At 46.2% G+C, this 17,988-nt stretch overlaps 1 protein-coding gene across 10 annotated transcripts in view; it reads left to right on the top strand.

Moving 5' to 3' along the window:
- The window catches only part of DGKD (diacylglycerol kinase delta), a 109,505-nt gene that overhangs the window by 19,032 nt on the left and 72,485 nt on the right, over positions 1-17,988 (top strand). For 9 of the 10 annotated variants that reach the window (XM_086377488.1, XM_086377495.1, XM_086377478.1 and 6 more), the window contains exons 2-3: positions 11,673-11,783; positions 13,604-13,684. In XM_086377488.1, coding sequence (XP_086233614.1) covers positions 11,673-11,783; positions 13,604-13,684 — 192 coding nt within the window. Of the gene's footprint in view, positions 1-5,211; positions 5,332-11,672; positions 11,784-13,603; positions 13,685-17,988 lie in introns of those variants that run through there. The other variant, XM_086377532.1, reaches the window with a different exon arrangement.

Raw genomic sequence — 17,988 nt, 5'->3', positions numbered from 1 at the left:
AAGAAATGCAATAGATTTCTGTGTATTAATCATGTATCCTGCTGCCTGGCTAAATTCATGTATCAGTTCTAATAGGTTTTGTGTGAACTCTTTTGGATTTTCTGTATGTATTATCATGTCATCTGTGAGTGATGACAGTTTCACCTCTTCCCCTTCCAATGTAGACACTTTTTATTTTTTTTTCTTCTCTGATTGCTGTGGTTAGGACTTCCACAGCTGTGTTCAGTGTAAGTGGTAAGAGTGTGCATCCTTGTCTTATTCCAGATTTTAGTGGGAAGACTTCAAGTTTTTCACCATTGAGTATTATGTTGGCAGTGGGTTTACTGTAAATGGCTTTTTTAATGTTGAGTTATATTCCCTCTGTATCTATTTTCGTGAGAGTTTTTTTGTTTAAACATATTGGATGTTGAAATTTATCAAATGCTTTTCTGCCTATTGAGACAATCATGTGGTTTTTATCTTCCCTTTGTTGGTGTTGGTACAGTCACATTGATTGACATGTGTATATTGAAACATCCTTGTGAACCTGAGATGAATCCAACTTGATCATGATGTAGGATCCTTTTTATGTGTTGTTGGATTCAGTTGCTACTATTTTATTTAGAATTTTGTCTTTTCATTCTTGATGGTGTCCTTTTATGCATAAAAGTTTAATTTTGATGAAGTCTAGTTTATTTTTTCTTATTTTACTGGTGCTTCTGGTATCATATTTAAGAAACCATTGCCAAATCCAAGGTCAAGAAGATTTATGTTCAAGTTTTCTTCTGTAAGTTTTCTAGTTTTAGCTCTTACGTTTAGTCTTTGATCCATTTTGAGTTAATTTTTGCATGAGGTGTGGGGTAGGGTCCACCTTCATTCTTTTGCCTGTGAGTATCCAATTATCCTAGCACCACTGGTTGAAGAGGGCTTCTTTTTTTTCACCTGGATTCTGCTTCTCAAGCTCTATACCTTGTAATACTTAAAACCAGCTAGTGCACTTTTGCAGACTGGTTGGTTATCTTGGCCATTTTGGACTGGTTTCAGTAGTAATTGTTTTCTTTTTTAAGAAATTTTAAATTTATCTTTAATTTTTAAAATTTTGGCTGCGCTTCGTCTTTGTTGCAGCACATGGGCTTTTCCTGTTGCAGAACACGGGCTCTGGAACGCATGGGCTCAGTAGTTACTGTGGGCTCAGTGGTTACCTAGTGTGTGGGCTCCCCTGCATTGGAAGGCGGATTCTTAACCACTGGACCACCAGGGAAGTCCCAAAGTGATTCTTAATAGAATTATTGTTACGGGTGAGTATAATACATTTACACGGGAAGTATCTGCGTCTCAGAATTTTTACTGCCGTGAAACTCTTCTGCATTTCACAGTTGAGAGTGAATTCAGTTCCTTCTATGGTTTGGAAAACTTTGAAATAAATGCCTAATTAAATCCAATCCTGTTTTATAGCTTCTGTGTTTGAAGCTGAGTGAGAAGGAAGTCTGGGAAATAGCTCTTTATCTCGCTTCTCTCTCTGGTGGCTCAGAGTTTTCATGTACTGTATGAAGTCCGACATTTGTCAAGACTGAGGTGTGAGTCTATAAATATAATTGCCTAAGTGTTTTTTTTTTAACAGTGTGCTAGTCATATGTTCTGTGTCTTTTTGTATTTAACCAGTATTGTGTATGAGCCGGGATCTTGCGGTTTATAGAAACCTGTAGCTGCTTTGCCCTCTGGCGCACACTTGGGTATAAGCGATTCGGTGACATGTGTGAGAAACCCCAAGGAACTGCATACTCTTGCCCTGGTAATTCCACTGGTGGGACCCTGCCTCGGGGGACTAATCTTCAACGTGAAAAAAACTTCATGGACAACACATTTATCGCACCATTAAATACAAAACGTTGCAGGCCCGGAAGCATTTTCGGTTTAACTCAGGGAGTTAATGACATTGGCTGACACCTGTTTGGCGCTGGTCCGCCCTGCCCGGTGCCCAGGTGGTTTCACCTCGCCTTCACTACTGCAGGGAGGTTGCCACGACGGGGCTGAGGCGCCCACAGCACTGGGAGGTGGGAGAGCGAGGACCCCCTTTCGGCCTCCTCACCCCTTCGGGAGCTGGCGGAGAGTGGTCCTTTGGACGGTACTTGGTGACGCTGGGAGAGCAGAGAGCCTGTATGTATAGACATTCAGCTGTGTGCAAAGTTGAGAGCTTCCAAACCCACGTCCGGGGTCACGCTGGCTGGTGCAGTCTGGATTATTTTTATTTCTTTGCTGCGTTTTCTTGAGTGATCATTATTATTTTGTGCTAAAGAAAACAGAAAAGCATAGCACTCTCCCCTTCGGTCGAAGGTTCCTCCCGCCGAGAGCGTCTGTCTCCCCGTGGTGGCTGCTGTGTGCTGGCAGCGGGAGGTGGAGACGAGTCTGCCCGCAGTTGCTTCTCTGGCCTGTCCTGAGACACAGCTCGAAATGTTGGGCTAAAACGGATTAAATGTAAGGAGCCAGATATGCAAAAGGGCATGATTTTTGAAACACAGGATTTAAGTTTCACAGAATCCCAGTGTGTATGTTATATGGAACATTGTAGTTATGTTTGATTTAAACTTTTAACTCCTCTGTTGAAAATAAAAAGCTTAACGTAAGCAGAGAACTCAAGGTCTCGGGATAAATAAGGTACAGTTTAGCTTGACGTTGAGATGATGTATGAAACACTGTCAGTTTCTTAGATATGTTCACAATCGTGTCAGCATCCTTAAGCATCTGAGTAAATGAAGTCGAAGTAGGTTGTAGAGAAACAAAATGGAAAATAACAGCAGATCAGGTCACAATGTATTTTTGGAAAAGTAGATTATTAGTAAGTAATTTGTATAGCATATAACCCCACTTTTCTGTTTTATTTATACACTGAAAGCACGCTGGAAGGATATGTCTCAGGATGTTACTGGCAGGTGTCAGTAGTGGCTGGACTCCGAGTGCCCTCAAATAAAGTAAAAGGAACTTTCAGTCGGCCCATCAGCCTCGCGCTGGACTGTTTAATGCTGGACTTTATTTCCATCTGAGGTCTGAAAACGGGCCAGGGGGCAGGGGGTTGAGCACGTGCCTAGGAACGAGGAAGCTGAGTAATGATGGTTAGGGTGCTGTTCTGACGTCTCTGTAGCACTTGGCAGTGTCTGAGCTGTTTGCTCAGATGTCTTCTGCTCTGAGCAGCATCTTCTCGTCGGGGATCTGGCCCATCAGGAGACTGGGACGAGGGCCGTGGCTGCTTCTGACCCAGGCAGTAGCGGCCTCGGGCCTTGAGCTCCAGCCTCCATTGTGCTTCCTTCACATCTGAGCTTCCAGAGCACCCTGTCTGTACCCCCATAATGGAAATTTCCAAACGTACACAAGAGTAGGGAGAAGAGTTTAAGTCATCACCAGTCCAAACTTTTGTCAGTGTTGTCTCTTTCTTGTGTCATCTAGTCCCACCCCCGAGCCCTTCTTTTTTCCTGAGTATTTAACGCAAATTCTTAGGGTACCTTTTATATTGTAGGAGTATCTCTCTACCAGCATGTCGCTTGCTTAAAGATCAAGGGTCCTGTCTTTTTCATCATCGTATTCCTAGCAGTGCTTTCACTAAGTGTTCAATAAATATTTGTTGGAAGGAGAAGTGCGTTTCACTCCACAGGTCCCTGGGGAGCGGGAGTCTCCTCTCTCGGCTCCCAGAGGCGGGCTGAGTCTTTGGCGCCATACTGAGCCCCCACGTGTGTTCGGAGGCCAACCTTGTGGGTCGTGGAGGAGGTTGTGCCTTGAGCTGTGCGTGTCTGCCCATGTGTCCACCCTGGAAGGGTGGGTTCTTTTCACCTGAAATCAGGCGGACCTGGGTTTGAACTCTGCCTCTGTCCCTCCTGTATGGATACAGGCCCTCTCGGGGCCTCAGTTTCTTCCTCAGTGAAAGGGGGTAGTGGCCCTTCACAGGGTGGTGAAGGTTGAGGGAGACGGTGATGAGGACTCGGGTCCTGGGGGGAGTGGGCAATGGCACGGATGCCGGTGCTGTCCCTCCTTCTTGCCCGTTTCTGCGGAGCGGGGACGTCCGCACGGCCTCCCTTAGGAGGTGGCCGTGCAGATGGCGTGGGACCGTCAGGGAGGCCGCGGACGTGGGCTCCCCGAGGGGCTGCTGCCCCGCAGACGCTGCCCTTCTGGGCGAGTCCTTTTAGATGGCGTGCCTTCCGGGAGGCCTGGCTTCCTCCGCCGTCTGGTCTACCCTGTCCTCTTCGCCCTTACGTAGCCATTTGTATTATTTTATGGTTTTGGTTTATTCTTCCATTGTTCCCGGTTGGAAATTTAAAAATAATATGTGCGCATGTTTGCTTTTCAGTTTAATTTCTGCTTGCATGCGCGCACTCACACATCCTTTGACACATAGGCAGCACACTCCATGCTCGTTCTGAGCCTTCCTCCACTGACTGGAGGCTGGAGGTCATTCCATAGTTGTTGAAGGACCACCTCATCCCTCTTCCAGTGGGGCAGTACTCTGTTTCCTGAATGTGTCAGAGTTTATTCCACCACTTGGATTATTTTCGGTCTTTTGCTGTGCTAGTTCACAGCACAAATCCTTGTCCAGACCTCATGCTATGGTTTTTCCAGAGTGTCTGTGAGGGTGGGTTCCTTGGAGTGGGCTTGCTGGACCGAGGGCAGGTGCACGGCTGATCTGCGGGGTTGTGCTGGCTTCCCCTCCTCAGGGCTCACCTCATCCTGGAGTTGAACCAGCCTGTTTTCCTTCACAGTCTCACCCATAGAGTGTGCTGCCTTTTTTCAGTTTTCTTTCTGTCAGTCTGATGGTGAGAATAGTATTTTAGTTGCATTTTGTTTTTCTCTTGTTATGAGCTAGGGTGAACATCTTTTCTTGTGTCTGAGGGCTATTCAATTTATTTTTATTTTTTTGTGAAGTGTCTGTTCATATTTTTTTGCCTATTTTCCAATCAGGTTGTTAGTTTTTTCTCAGTTTTAAAGGCCTTTTTATAGATTCGGGATATTAGCCCTTTATGATGTGTTGCAGAAAGTGTCCTCAGGATCCTCAGTGCGGGGAACCGGGTGACGAAGGTGAATAAGAGCAGTGCGGCAGCCGTAGCCTTGGGACTGTCCTGATCTGGTGTGGGAGACAGCCTCGTGATGGAGGGTCCTAGACTTGCCAACGCATGTTTTTGGCCAGGCTGCCTAGGCTCTGGGTTTGAATTTCAGGTCTTCTGTTTACCGGCCACGTGGCCTTGAGTGAGTTGCTTAATTTTGTGGCCTTGAGTGAGTTGCTTAATTTCTCTGACGCTCAGTTTCGTAGTCTATAAAATATATGGGAACATTACTACATGCCTCCAAAGTTGGTGTGAGGATTAAAAGGTAAAAATGGCTTGTGTTACATGTATGTAGTTGATTCGGTGGGCACTCACTCAGTAAGCATTTAAAATAACCTGTTGTTTTAAAGGTGATTGGATATGTTTGGATATGTTGTTCATGCCTGTGCTTTGTGAACAGATTATTTTCTGATTGTTTCCTGTTTATTATGGAACTGAACTGAACTGAAACCCTAGAAGAAGGTTTGAGATTAGAGTGAGGAGGCCTGACATTTCTTTTATGGTCTGTCGTTGGCTGTTGAACCTTGGACAGATTACTCAGTCCCTTAGTGACCTGGAGTCTTATTTGTCACTCAGAATATTAGTGTCTGTCTCATAGACCTTAAGTGTTTGTTCTATTAAGAAGGCAAATAGATATAAAGATGCTCATGAAAATTTCAAGTGATGTGCAAATTTAAAGTAACACATTTTACTAGCTTCTTCATGGAAACATTTTATTTTATTTTTATTTATGTTTTTGGCTGGACCGTGTGGCTTGTGAAATCTCAGTTGCCCCGGCAGTGAGAACGCACGCAGAGTCCTGACCGCTGGACCGACAGGGAAGTCCCAAAAACTTTTTTTTTTTTTTTTAAGGAAGCCACTTATTTATTTATTTTAAAAATATTTATTTATTTTACTGCAGTAGGTCTTAGTTGCAGCGTGTGGTATCTAGTTCCCTGACCAGGGATTGAACCAGGGCCCCTGCATTGGGAACTCGGAGTCCTTAGCCCCTGGACCACCAAGGAAGTCCTAAGGAAGCCGTTTCAAATTTAAAAAACTGTTTTGGCTGCGCTGGGTCTTTCTCTAGTTGCGGTGAGGAGGGCTCCTCGTCCTCGCGGTGGCTTCTCTTGTCGTGGAGCACAGACGCTAGGCGTGCGGGCGTCAGTGGCTGCGGCACGTGGGCTCGGGAGTTGTGGCTTCATCGCTCTGCGGCACGTGGAGTCTTCCTGACCAGAGGTTGAACCCATGTCTCCTGCACTGGCAGAAGGTTTCCTGTCCACTGCGCCACCAGAGAAGTCCCCAGAAACATTTTAATAGTTCTTCTGCATATTAACTTTTTATGCTAGTATCCCCACTTTTTTTTTTTTTGGACTTTGAATTTTGGATGGTGTTGCCTAACATAGGTTTGTGTAATTATTTTTTTTGGAAGGATGAAGAAGGTTGAAGGACAGATAGAGGCTGAAGTGAACATGTGGCTAGTGTTTCAGCCCTATCTTCTTTTATTTTATCCTCTTCACCCTTTGTTTGCTTGCCTGCTTGCAGCCCTCTGCCTCAGGCAGGGTGGTCAGGAAACTGCGAACACACTGAAAACACATTGACAGCATCAGCAAAGCTCTGCTTGCGATCTCACTTCCATCCTTTCGTTAGCCTGGTCTGTCCCTTTCTCTTTGCACACCACATAAATGTAGGCTGTGATGGAAGTGGTGACACGTGTGCGTGACCCCGCCCCCCACGGTAGGGCACTCAGTGCCCCCTCCTGGGGTCTCTTCTGTCCAACCTCCTGCAGTTTAGCATCTTATTTAGTCATCATTCGACTTACCATCACCACGGTTCACGCTTTCTGCTGCTTTTCCGTTTAGTAGCCTCTCTTTGCTGTCCTTTTGCAGGGCTGCTTAGAATATTCTGGACGTCCTCTCTGGCTGTGTACTTTATGTATCTTCTCCCTGATGTGGTTTCTCTCTTCCATTTCTTTGTAAGGTGTCTCATGACCAAGAAGTTCTCGGTGGGAATGAAGTTGATTTTAGAGACCTTATGGTTTATGTTTAGTATTTAAAATCCTATTTGAGAAATTTTTTTCCAGTCCTAAGGTCCTAGAGAAATGGTCCTGTGTTGTCTACTGAAGCTTTTCAAGTTTCACCTTCTGCACTGACTCTGTGCTGATTTCCATGTGGTGTGTGAGGTGTGAGCCCGTGGCATCCTTCCCCTTAGATGATGACCTGTGCTGGTCCACTAACTAGTGTCCCCCCCGCCCCCCGCCGCCTGTGGTCACCTGTCATGCCTTCAACCCTGTAGCGTCTGAGCTTTGACCCCCAAGTTCTCTTTCTGGTTCTTGGTTCTAAGGAGTAGCTCAGGACCTGTGCAGATACTCCAGTTGCGGCAGAAGTCTTTGAAGCCTTATTGTCAGTGCTGAGCAGGAAGCGTTCTAAACATTCGAGCAGTGGGAGTGTGTTGAATGATTTACGCTCATCACTACTGTGAAAAACTCTGTAGCAGACAGAGACGCATTTACTAATACGGAACGCTGTTGATAACACATGATTACAGAAAGAATAGGAAGCTCAAGCACGGTATGTACAGTATGATTCCATGCTCATAAAAAGTTAAGAAATATGGAAATTAAAAAACAAAAAACCAGCCTGCCATCTTTGCTTCCTCCCTTCCGGTGGCCTTCACTGTGCTTTGGCCTGGCGTCCCCCCGGTCGGGTCCCGCGCCTGCCCCGGTGGGTCCTCGGTGACTCCTGGTGGCTGCCGCCTCGAGCCCCTCCTGGCCCCTGCACCCCCCTCAGCCGGCATCCCTGAGGCCCCCTGGGTGCCTTCTCTCCTCGGCTTCGTGCCACTTCCTCCTTGTCCTCCTTTTTGGACCCCCAGCTCCTCCCTGCACCTGACGTCGGTGTCCTGGGCCTCTCAGTGCCCTGGGCCTTTTCTCCTTCCCCTCCGTTCCCGAAAGGGACACCGTAGAGGCATCTCCGCTGAACCTTCTCACATGCCCCCGTCGCACGGTTCGCCGCCGGCCCTCAGCGCGGCTCCCCCAGCCTCCCCGGGCCTCAGAGTCGCTGTGTCCAAGACGAGGCACGTCCTCCTCCAGGAGACCCCTGGGGTCGCCCCCATCGTCCCATCTGTGGTGCGTCCTCTGAACACGCTCATGCCTGTGACCATGACTCCTTCCTCCCAGATGCACCTCACTTACAGGCTGCCATCCTGTAAGAGTGTCTGGAGGGAAAATTCTGCCTGCCTCCTGGTTTCAGTCTCAACTCCTGCCCTCCACATGGTGGCCAAGACCGTCCGTCTAAACTCTGCAGCCTGAGAAACCACCTCCCTGATCCGGGGCCCCTGTGACCGACAGGTGTGCCCTCAGGGAGATGGTGGGGCTCCGGTCAGCTACCAGCCCTCGCGGGCTCTGTCTGCAGCCCTCCACGGGCTGTGGACCCCTCTGCCCCGCCTGCTCAGACCGGCTCTGGGCCACCCTCCCTGGCGGCAAGTGCTCCCTCCCTGGTGCCCTCTGTGCTCTGTCCTCCCTGGGTCTGAGCTGTCCCTGGAGCCTGCGGAGCGGTGGCCACTGCTTGTCTGGGGAGGGTGTAGGGGAGGTGAGGGAAGGCGTTCCACTGCCTTTGCAGAGGGGTCGACTCCCTGGGATTGGGGACACCAAGTCCCGTAGGTAGGCCTGCCTTCGCCGTCTCCGCCTGCCGGTTGGTACATTTGGAGGGCATTCCCAGAGCTGCCTTATCCGCTCCTGGCTCCTGAGCAGGATGACTGCAGATTGGAGCCTTCCCTGTGGCAGGTGCCTGGGCTGTCTTCGCCTGTGGGTTGTGCACCTCTCTAGGGGTCAGCGGGTGGCTGTGGCACCCAGGGCCACGCTTTGGCACAGGCTGAATACCCTGCCGGGTTCTCCACCCCCCACACCCCCACCCCCAGAGTCTAGCCAGGACTGGCGTCCTCCCTTTGGAGCCGGGCCCAGTGCTCCCTTTCTGCTGGCTGCTCAGATCCTCAGCACCCGTGTGTTCTGCAGCTCAGTCCTTCCTTTCCCTGAGAGTGAGGGAGATGCCCTGGACAGCTTGAAGAACAGAACTGGCCCTGTCGCTTGTGCAGAGAACTTGACAAAGTGATGCTTAGAGCCTGGCCTCTCGGGTCTGGGTTTGGACTCCTGGTCCTCTGCTCTGGTGGGCGTGCAGAGCCGTGTGAGCTGAGCCGTTTCCTGTGGGTGCCACTTACCGGCTGCCAAATGCAAAGCACAGCTGATTAGTCAGGGGTGTGCTTTTCTTGACCACTTTTATTTAGTTCATTGCTTTTGACTGAGTGTTAAAAATATCCTGCAGCATATCTATAGTCCTCACGAGCACCAAATGTGAGAAGAAATGCAGTTTCTGAGAAAGCTTCAAAGAAATACTGGTCTTTATCTTTTCCCCAGCCCTTCCGCTGAAACCCACCAGAGTCTTTTTCTGAGCACTCTTGTTCTATAAATAGAACGACAGCTCTCCTTGGGTAGCCCGAGATCGCAGCTCTCATCCGCTCTCTGAAAGATGTGCGTGTGTGTGTGTGTGTGTGTGTTGGAGTGTATTTGTTTTAATTTTGCTTTTCTTTTATGTGTGGCATGTGTAGCGGGAGATGCAAGAAGAATACTCCGGCATTTATCCTTTAAAAAGAACTTCTTTTAACTTTTCTGGGTCTCGGCCTGTGATTTTGTTGTCTTTTAGAATTTTTTTCCTTTTTCTTTTTGCATTTGGGAAAGCGATGGAGGCGATTGCTTCCCCTGCAGAGGTAAGGAAGGAAGATGTTTGGGGGCAAGGAGAGGTGCCTGGGTCCGTGAGCAGGAGCTGTGGGGTCCCAAGCAGAGGCTTGCCTGGTGGGGCGGGTGGTGCAGGCATCGTGGGTCTGCACTGCGCGGCGTGGAAGCAGCGGCCTGCCTTTGAAGAGCATGTTGAAGTAGCATCCACGCGTGCTCTTGGGTCTGAAAAGAATCCTCGGATGCAACCTGGCAGTCCTCCCGTAGCGCAGGCCGGTTTCTGCCCGAAGCTCCTCGGTCAGGAGGCTTTCTCTACGCCATGGGCCAGCACGTGTCTCTCCCGCATTGTCGGGTCATGCTGTGTTCGTCTCTCCTCCTCAGTAACCTGAAAGAGCGGTGGGTGACCTCCTCAGAGACAACAGTGAGGGATCCCACCCCGGATAAGTGCAGCGGTTCCTCACTAGCTTTCCCCCAGAGTTGATCCTCTGGGGCGTTGGAGAGGTTGCTGTTTGTACTGCTGGGCCAGCCCTGAGGGACCCAGCATGGGGTCGCGAGCCAGCTGTGTAGCCCCCCTGCCCCGGGACTCCGAGAGGACGTCCTGCGGTGGGAATCGAGAGGAGCAGCTAGACATGGGAGCGCGGGGCGCTCGGGTGGACCTGTGCACGGCCAGGCGCTGGTGGGGTGTGAGGGGGTGTGTGTATGTGTGTGCGTGTGCCCGGGGTGGGGGCGCTGTCTCCAGCATTCACCAGTGGGGAGCAGCAGTGCCTCCCAGGTTCCATTGCCTCCCCCTTTAGGAGCTGGCTGACGGAGGGACATACAAACAGCAGTGACCAGGTCTCGCCTCTGACGTGTTTGGGTGACGTAGGGTTTCTGTGTCTCGTTTCGCCTTCCATCGTCTTCAGTGGCCACAGGAGCCCAGGTGCTTCGTATAGCCACTTAAAAGTGACCTAAAGTGCAGAGCTGCATGGGGTTAGGTGATGCGACGAGAAGCTTCTCTGGACCAATGTCCTTGTCCTTGAGCAGCGTTTCTGCGCGTTCTGCCTCTGTTGCACAGGGAGATGCTGGGCAGAGCACTCGTTGGGAGCCTGGCTTCGGTGTCAGGGTGCCTTGCTGCTTAGTTTTGACTGTTGGCAGCTCCGAGTGGTCCAGCACGTCTGGTGACCAGGCAGGACCCTGAGCGCTTGGCTTGTAAGTGGTGCGGCTCTGGGCTCAGCGTCCAGGATGCAGCTCCGGGGAGGCCCTGCCCCGTTCTGGGTGTGTGCGCCGAGCCGAGCGGACTGCCCTTCACCCCATGCTTCTCTCTGCACTAGTGCTTTGGTGGCAGGCTGGTCAGATTTGGGGGTGGAGGAGTCTCAGTGATATTGCTGGTGGCACCTCTCTGTGTTGCAGCGTGGGTAGACACACACGCCCGGCCCATGATCAGGGCTGAGGGCCGAGGAGGGGCAGGCCTGGGCCGCGCCGAACCCCGTAGCAACCTACGTCGACAGTTTTGGCAGCCGGCTCCTGAGAAATGGCAGGAGGCCAGAGAGCACGGAGGCCGGGCCAAGAACAGCCGAGAACTACCCAGTGCTGAGGCTGGAGAACAGGGGCCTGGCTCCTGATGGTCGTCCTGCGTGCCCTCGCCCCCTTCCGCCGACCCCCACCCGGGGCACGTGCTGGGCACACCTGGGCCTCTGGCCCCGCCTCCCCGCCGCTCAGGCAGGCCATCGCCCCCTGGAGGATCGGGTCATCCTGTCCCCACTGCCCACTCAGCCTGTCCATAGGTCGGGGTTTGCGCAGAGGATGAGAAATAGTTCTTCTGTTAGGCCGTCGGCCCATTAGAGACACACAGATGCTCTGGGCTGTCAGTGGATAAGTGTGCGGTGCCGTGAAAATACACACTCATGAATCCCTTTCTGTGCTTCCAGACCGTCATCAAAGAGGGGATGCTGACCAAACAGAACAATTCATTCCAACGATCAAAACGAAGATACTTCAAGCTTCGAGGGCGGACGCTGTACTATGCAAAGACTGCCAAGGTGAGACTCAGTGGAGGACACTTGGCAAGAGGAGACCTCCCGAGAAGCTGCAGGGAACGCTGGGCTCCGGGTCCTCCCTGGGGAAAGACCTTTGATTCTAGATCTGATATTCTGAGCGCGTTTTGTAAGCCTCTGGGGTGCTGGGTCTTATGTCTTGTGAACATTGATTTTTCTAATTCATTTTCTTTTTCTTTAATGTCATATGTCACCAGTGGGGAGGTACGGGGAGGGAAAGGTCACAGAAGCAACCATGTTACAAGTAGCCATTGTTCTTTTGGAAAGATTGAGGATCACTGGCTTAAAAACCCTCTTATTTTGGCCTAAATATCTATTTTTTTCCTCTAAGTTTTCTATATTTTTTATCATTAAAAAATTGATTATTATTGTTTTTTGTATTTGGCCGCACTGGGTCTTTGTTGCTTTGCGGGCCTTTTCCTGATGGCAGTGAGTGGGGGCTTCTCTTCATTGCGCTTCTTTGGCTTCTCGTTGTGGGGCTTCTCTCGTTGCAGAGCACAGGCTCTAGGCCCTCGGCTTCATTAGTCGTGGCATATGGGCTCGGTATTTGTGGTCCGTGGGCTTAGTCGCTCCGTGGCATGTGCAACCTTCCCAGACCAGGGGTGGAACCCATGTCCCCCATATTGGCAGGTAACTTCTTACCCACTGTACCACCAGGGAAGACCTTTTTTCTCTTTTTTCAAAACACTTTTATAAACACTGTATAGAAACTTAATGTGTGCAACTTGATGACTTTGGAGACAAGTATATATACTTGTGAAGCTAACTAAAAATATGCTTAAAGTGTGTTGGGCTTTTTGGTGTGTGAACAGAAGCTGTCTCTGGGCTTTCTAGCCATGGTCCTTCCTCCCATGTGTCATCTTTGTAAGATTTATAGCTGGAATCACCAGGCAGACGCCAGTGACAGAAGAGGAGCTGTTGAGAGCCCCTGAATCACTGCCTGGCTTAGGCGACTGTGGTGTGGCACACTTCAGATACTAGTGTGTCTACAAACCTAGTTTTTGGTGTTCTGAACACCAGTCTTTGTGTTCAGATGCTAATATTTTAGTATTAATAAAAAAACTGGAATCTGAGTAGTTAGTATTTTGAGATGTATCCCTAGTGAGTTAGTAAATTAAAATTTGAAACTGTACCGAGTAACTTGTTTAGAAAGGATTCTGACCACATCCTTCATTAAAAAAAAAGACTCGTATAGTTATTTTAGTTTAAGGGGCGGGGGGGAGTTACTTAAAAGGCTGAGTCTTTTCTGAGTTGCTAGTGTTTCCTCCAGAGGGGACAGTAAGGTTAACGGGAGCTGGGGGGCTGTGACAGGGGGACTTGGCGGGGAGAGGTGAGTGGGGAGGGGGTGTCCCAGGCCTGCTTCTAGACCCTTCTTTCTCTCCGGGACCAGATTGTCTCTGCCGTGCGCCTTTGTTTTCTTTCATGGCTGGGTCCCTTCTGTTTGGGTCAGTCTGTCCTCCCCTAGAATCGTTCATTTTAGCCAATACCTTTCTCCCCAAGCGCCATGGTGGAGAAAGTAAAGCCGAAGGGACAGAGGACCTCCACCCTGGACCCTGGTGTGGGGTGGACTCGTGGGAGGACGTGTTTCTGACTTAACTGGCGCAGGTCACTAGGGAGCTCCCTGGACTTAGAAAAGGTCTTGAGCTTCCCCGTGAGCCCTGCACGCTGTTAGCAGTGGGTCGGGTGAGGTCACTCGGGGTCCATGTAGCTCTCACACGCTTGGCTGGGGTCGAGGGAGAGCGGTGGGCAGTCCGGGGCCGGGCGTGCCTTCGCCCCCTCTGACTGTGGCCCCTGTGTTTTTCCAGTCGATCATATTTGATGAGGTGGACCTGACCGACGCCAGCGTGGCTGAATCCAGCACTAAGAACGTCAACAACAGCTTCACGGTGAGTCTGTGGACGACACCCCTCTCGATTCCTCTGCCACGTGTGGTTTTCCTGTTTAATTTGAACGGGTGTGTGTGAGCAGTTCAGACTTTTCATCCTTTGCCCTCTGCTTGGAGCAGTTCCTGATAAATTTTGAGTTCAAGGTTCAAAATTGTACAGAGGCTGGAGAAAAACCGAGAATTTGGCACATGTAAGCACAAAAGAACGAGAGGGTCCCAACGAATTGTTTAAACACGTTGCAGTTTGCGTTTCTGTAACTGTTTTACACGGAGATTCATTTTTCAGGATTGCTGTAGAAAATTTGGGAACACAGGAAAGAATGTGGAAGCAATTAGAAAATAACCGTAATTTAGCCACCTCAAAATAGAATGTTGATATTTCTTTAACAGTTGTACACAGAGAACTGTTTTTCATGATCGTTGTAGAAAATTTGGAAATACAGAAAAGAATGTGGAAGCAATTAGAAAATAACTGTAATTTAGCCACCTCAAAATAGAATGTTAATATTTTAGTATACCTGTTTTCTTTTTAAAACTTAACTCTACCACCCCCATGTATAGAAATTATGTTGTACTTTGTGCAAAAGTTCTAAATGCATAAAATCATGTGACCTCAGCAGCCCAGCTGCTCACGTTAGAGTGATTATCTTTACGTCTAAATGTCTATCTCTTGAGCAGCATATAGCATGAGATGACAGTGATCCTTTTGATGAAACAGCTGTTTGATTTTTTTTTCTCTTGACAATTTATGGTGATCACTTCCCGTGTTGATTGCTTTAAATGTTCATCATATTTTTTAATGTCTATACAGCATTTCTTGTATGACTTTACAATTTTGGCTTCAGGGGATGACTTTAGAACCTACTGTGTAAGGTATGACTCTAATATTAATAACAGGAATAGAGTATTTTACAATATTTTTCTTCATGTTACTAAGTAATTTTATCTAGAAATACAGTATGCTTCCCAATTTTTTCTTTTTTTTTTTTCCTTTCCAATTTTTAAAAATTCTTTTGTAACTCAGTCAAGGTGGATAATTTTCTTCGTGTTTAGATCCAACATTTTGAGTTAATGTTAGTTTCAGCTACTTTCAGGTTTTATTTTATTTATTTGTTTATGGATTGATTAAGTTATTGCTCCAAATGGGATATTCCTTCCTCCATTTAAACTTCTACTTATTTTATTTTGGTGTAATTAACTGCTCTTGGTTTTCTTTTGTGGCTTATTGAACTAGTCAGACTTGCCTGATGGCCTCTTTTATTTTAGTCCTTATTTTATTTGGTCTATTGTTTACTTACTGGCTGGGGAGAGACGTTTTAAACTATGTAAATGAATTATTCTTTGATTTGTGGCTTTTAGAGTGTTTAATAGGAATAGGTGTTGAATTTCACTGGAATGTTTTAAACAATAATTTATTATAGATGATCAGTTTGGGTTTGAGTATTTGTACACTTCTTTGAGGTTTTTCTTGTTTTTTTTTTTTAGCTGTGCTGGGTCTTAGCTGTGGCATGTGGGATCTAATTCCTTGACCAAGGATTGAACCCGGGCCCCTGCATTGGGAGCACCAGGGAAGCCGCTTTGTACAGTTCTTAATAGTAAATTGTTCCTGATAATGTTGAATAGTACAACCTAATTTTGGATTTAGAATTTTATGAAAGCATGTGAGTGCTTAATTCTTTGGGTAGGAGGTATCCTTTGTTGTGTTTTGATTTCAGAGTGCAAGTAATTCATTTAGTAACTTTCCATGATTTTTTGTGCTCTGGAACATTTTTATGGTTTTAGAATTTCTTGAAAATTTGAGAGAACTTAGTTTTCAGGGAGATAATAAGACTCTGAATAAACCTAAAAGGTTTATTTTTGATCATAGGAACTTTTTAACTTCTTTAGTCCATTTTTGTTATTTACTTTCCCACTTACTCCACACCTTTTAATTTAGTAATATGTATTTGCACTTTAAACATATGTCTCTGGTTGAGTCCCCTTTCACATTTCTTTTTTTTTTTCAATTTATTTTTATTTGAAGGATAATTGCTTTACAACATTATGTTGCTCCCTTTCGCACTTCTCATTTTACTTGCTCAGCTTTTGTTTTTTTTGTCATTATTCACTTTGAAAAGGATTGTATTTGAATAAAGTTGATTTATAATTATTCTGTACAGCAGAGTGATTCAGTTATACATAGATATATATGTTTTTCATATTCTTTTACATTATGGTTTATTACAGGATATTGAATGTAGTTTCCTGTGCTATATAATAGGACCTTGCTGTTTATTCATTTTATATATAATAGTTTGCATCTGCTAATCCCAACTCCTAATCCATCCCTCTTCCACCACGCCCGCCCCTTGGCAACCACAAGTCTGGTCTCCATGTATGTGAGTCTGTTTCTGTTTAGTAGGTATGTTCATTTATGTCGTATTTTAGATTCTACATATAAGCAATATCACACTATACTTGTTTTTCTCTTTCTGACTTCACTTACATGATAATCTCTAGGTCCATCCACGTTGCTGCAAATGGCATTATTCCAATTTTTTTGGCCAAGTAATACTCCATTGTTATGGAATGGAACACCTCAACTTCTTTATCCATTCATCTGTTGGACATTTAGTTTACTTCTTTGTCTTGGCTATTGTAAATAGTGCTGCTTCGTACATTGGGGTGCATGTTTCTTTTCAAATTACAGTTTTTTAGTCTTTTCAGATTGATACCCAGTAGTGGGATTGCCGGATCGTATGGAAACTACTTTCAGTTTTTAAGGAACCTTCATAATGTTCGCCATAGTGGCCGCATCAGTTTCCACTGCTCCCAGCAGTTCTCTTTTCTCCACAGCCTCTCCAGCATTTATCATTTGTAGACCCTTAGATGCTGGGCATTCTGACCGGTGTGAGGTAGTACCTTATTGTAGTTTTGATTTGCATTTCTCTAGTAATTAGTGATTTTGAGCATCTTTTAGTGTCCCTGTTGAACATCTGTATGTCTTCTGGGAGAAATGTCAATTTAGGTCTTCTAACCATTTTTCAGTTGGGTTGCTTGTTTTTTGTCACTGAGTTGTATGAGCTGTTTGTGTATTTTGGAGATTAAGCCCCTGTCAGTTGTATCATTTGCAGATATTTTCTTCTAGTCTGTAGGTTGTCTTTTCATTTTGTTTATGATTTTCTTTGCTGTGAAAAAACTTGTAGGTTTAGGTTTGATTGGGTCCCATTTTTTCTTTTTGCTTTTAAGAGAACTGGTTCTCAAAAAGAGAGAACTGGTTCTTAGGTTATTCAACAATTCATTTTTTATTACCTAATTCAGTTTCTGTGTTTATATTTATTGTCTTTTCTGCTTTTCACTTTTAAAAATAACTTATTAATTGACTCTTCTTACTTTCATATATATCAATAATTAAAAAACATTAGGGACTCTGCATTTAACTCTGAGTGTATTTCTGTTCACATTGCAATATTCTGAAAGTTGTTTTTTCTTCCAGTAGAAAAATGTTATTAAAGATTAATTGCTTTTTTGGTCAAGTTATTGAAGAAAATTTTTAAGTAGGAAGTTTAAACCATCTATATTCCTATTACCCAAAGATACCTAATAATATATATTAACTGGTGTCATTCCCACCAACTGGGTTTTAGTTTTTAACCTACTTTCTTCACTTAATAATGAGCTTTTCTTATGATATCCTTCAAAGTCTTGCTTATTAATGTTGCATAGTATTCCATCTTATTTGAATGTATAAGTTTAAGCAGTCCCTATATTGTATTTTTTTCCTATTAAATAGCACTGTAATGTACACTTATACATAGGTCCTTTTGTATATTTCTGGTTATTTCCATAGCTTAAGTTCTTAGAAGTAAAATCCTATTTGAGGTAAAAAGTGTGAACTTTTAGGCTTTTGAAAAGTAAATGAGGTACTGATACATGTTACAGCTTGGATGGGCCTTGAGAATATACTGTATAAAAGCCAGACACAAAAGACCACATATTTTATGATCCGATATACATGAAATGCACAATAGTCAAATCTATAGAGACAGTAGATTAGTGGTGGCCAGGGGCTGTTGGACAGAGGAGTGCTAATGGGTACCGGATTTTAGTTGGGGGTGTGTGTCAGAATGTTCTAAAATTAGATAGTGGTGATGGTTGCACAACTTTATGAATATGCTGAAAACCACTGAGCTGTATACTGTAAAAGGCTGAGTTGTACAGGAATTATGTCTCCATAAAAATAATATGGCACTGTGCTCTGGTACGATGTGAATTCCTGTGGAACTTTGTCAGTCTGGTTGGAGAATGAACCTTGGTTTATACCCT

Source organism: Bos grunniens, chromosome 3 (genome assembly GCF_055505025.1).
Source record: "Bos grunniens cultivar Pamir isolate PY7600 chromosome 3, Bosgru_T2T1.0, whole genome shotgun sequence".
NCBI classification, from domain to species: domain Eukaryota; kingdom Metazoa; phylum Chordata; class Mammalia; order Artiodactyla; family Bovidae; genus Bos; species Bos grunniens.
Note: the sequence above shows the minus strand (reverse complement) of the source record. Positions and strands in the feature narration are given on the sequence as shown.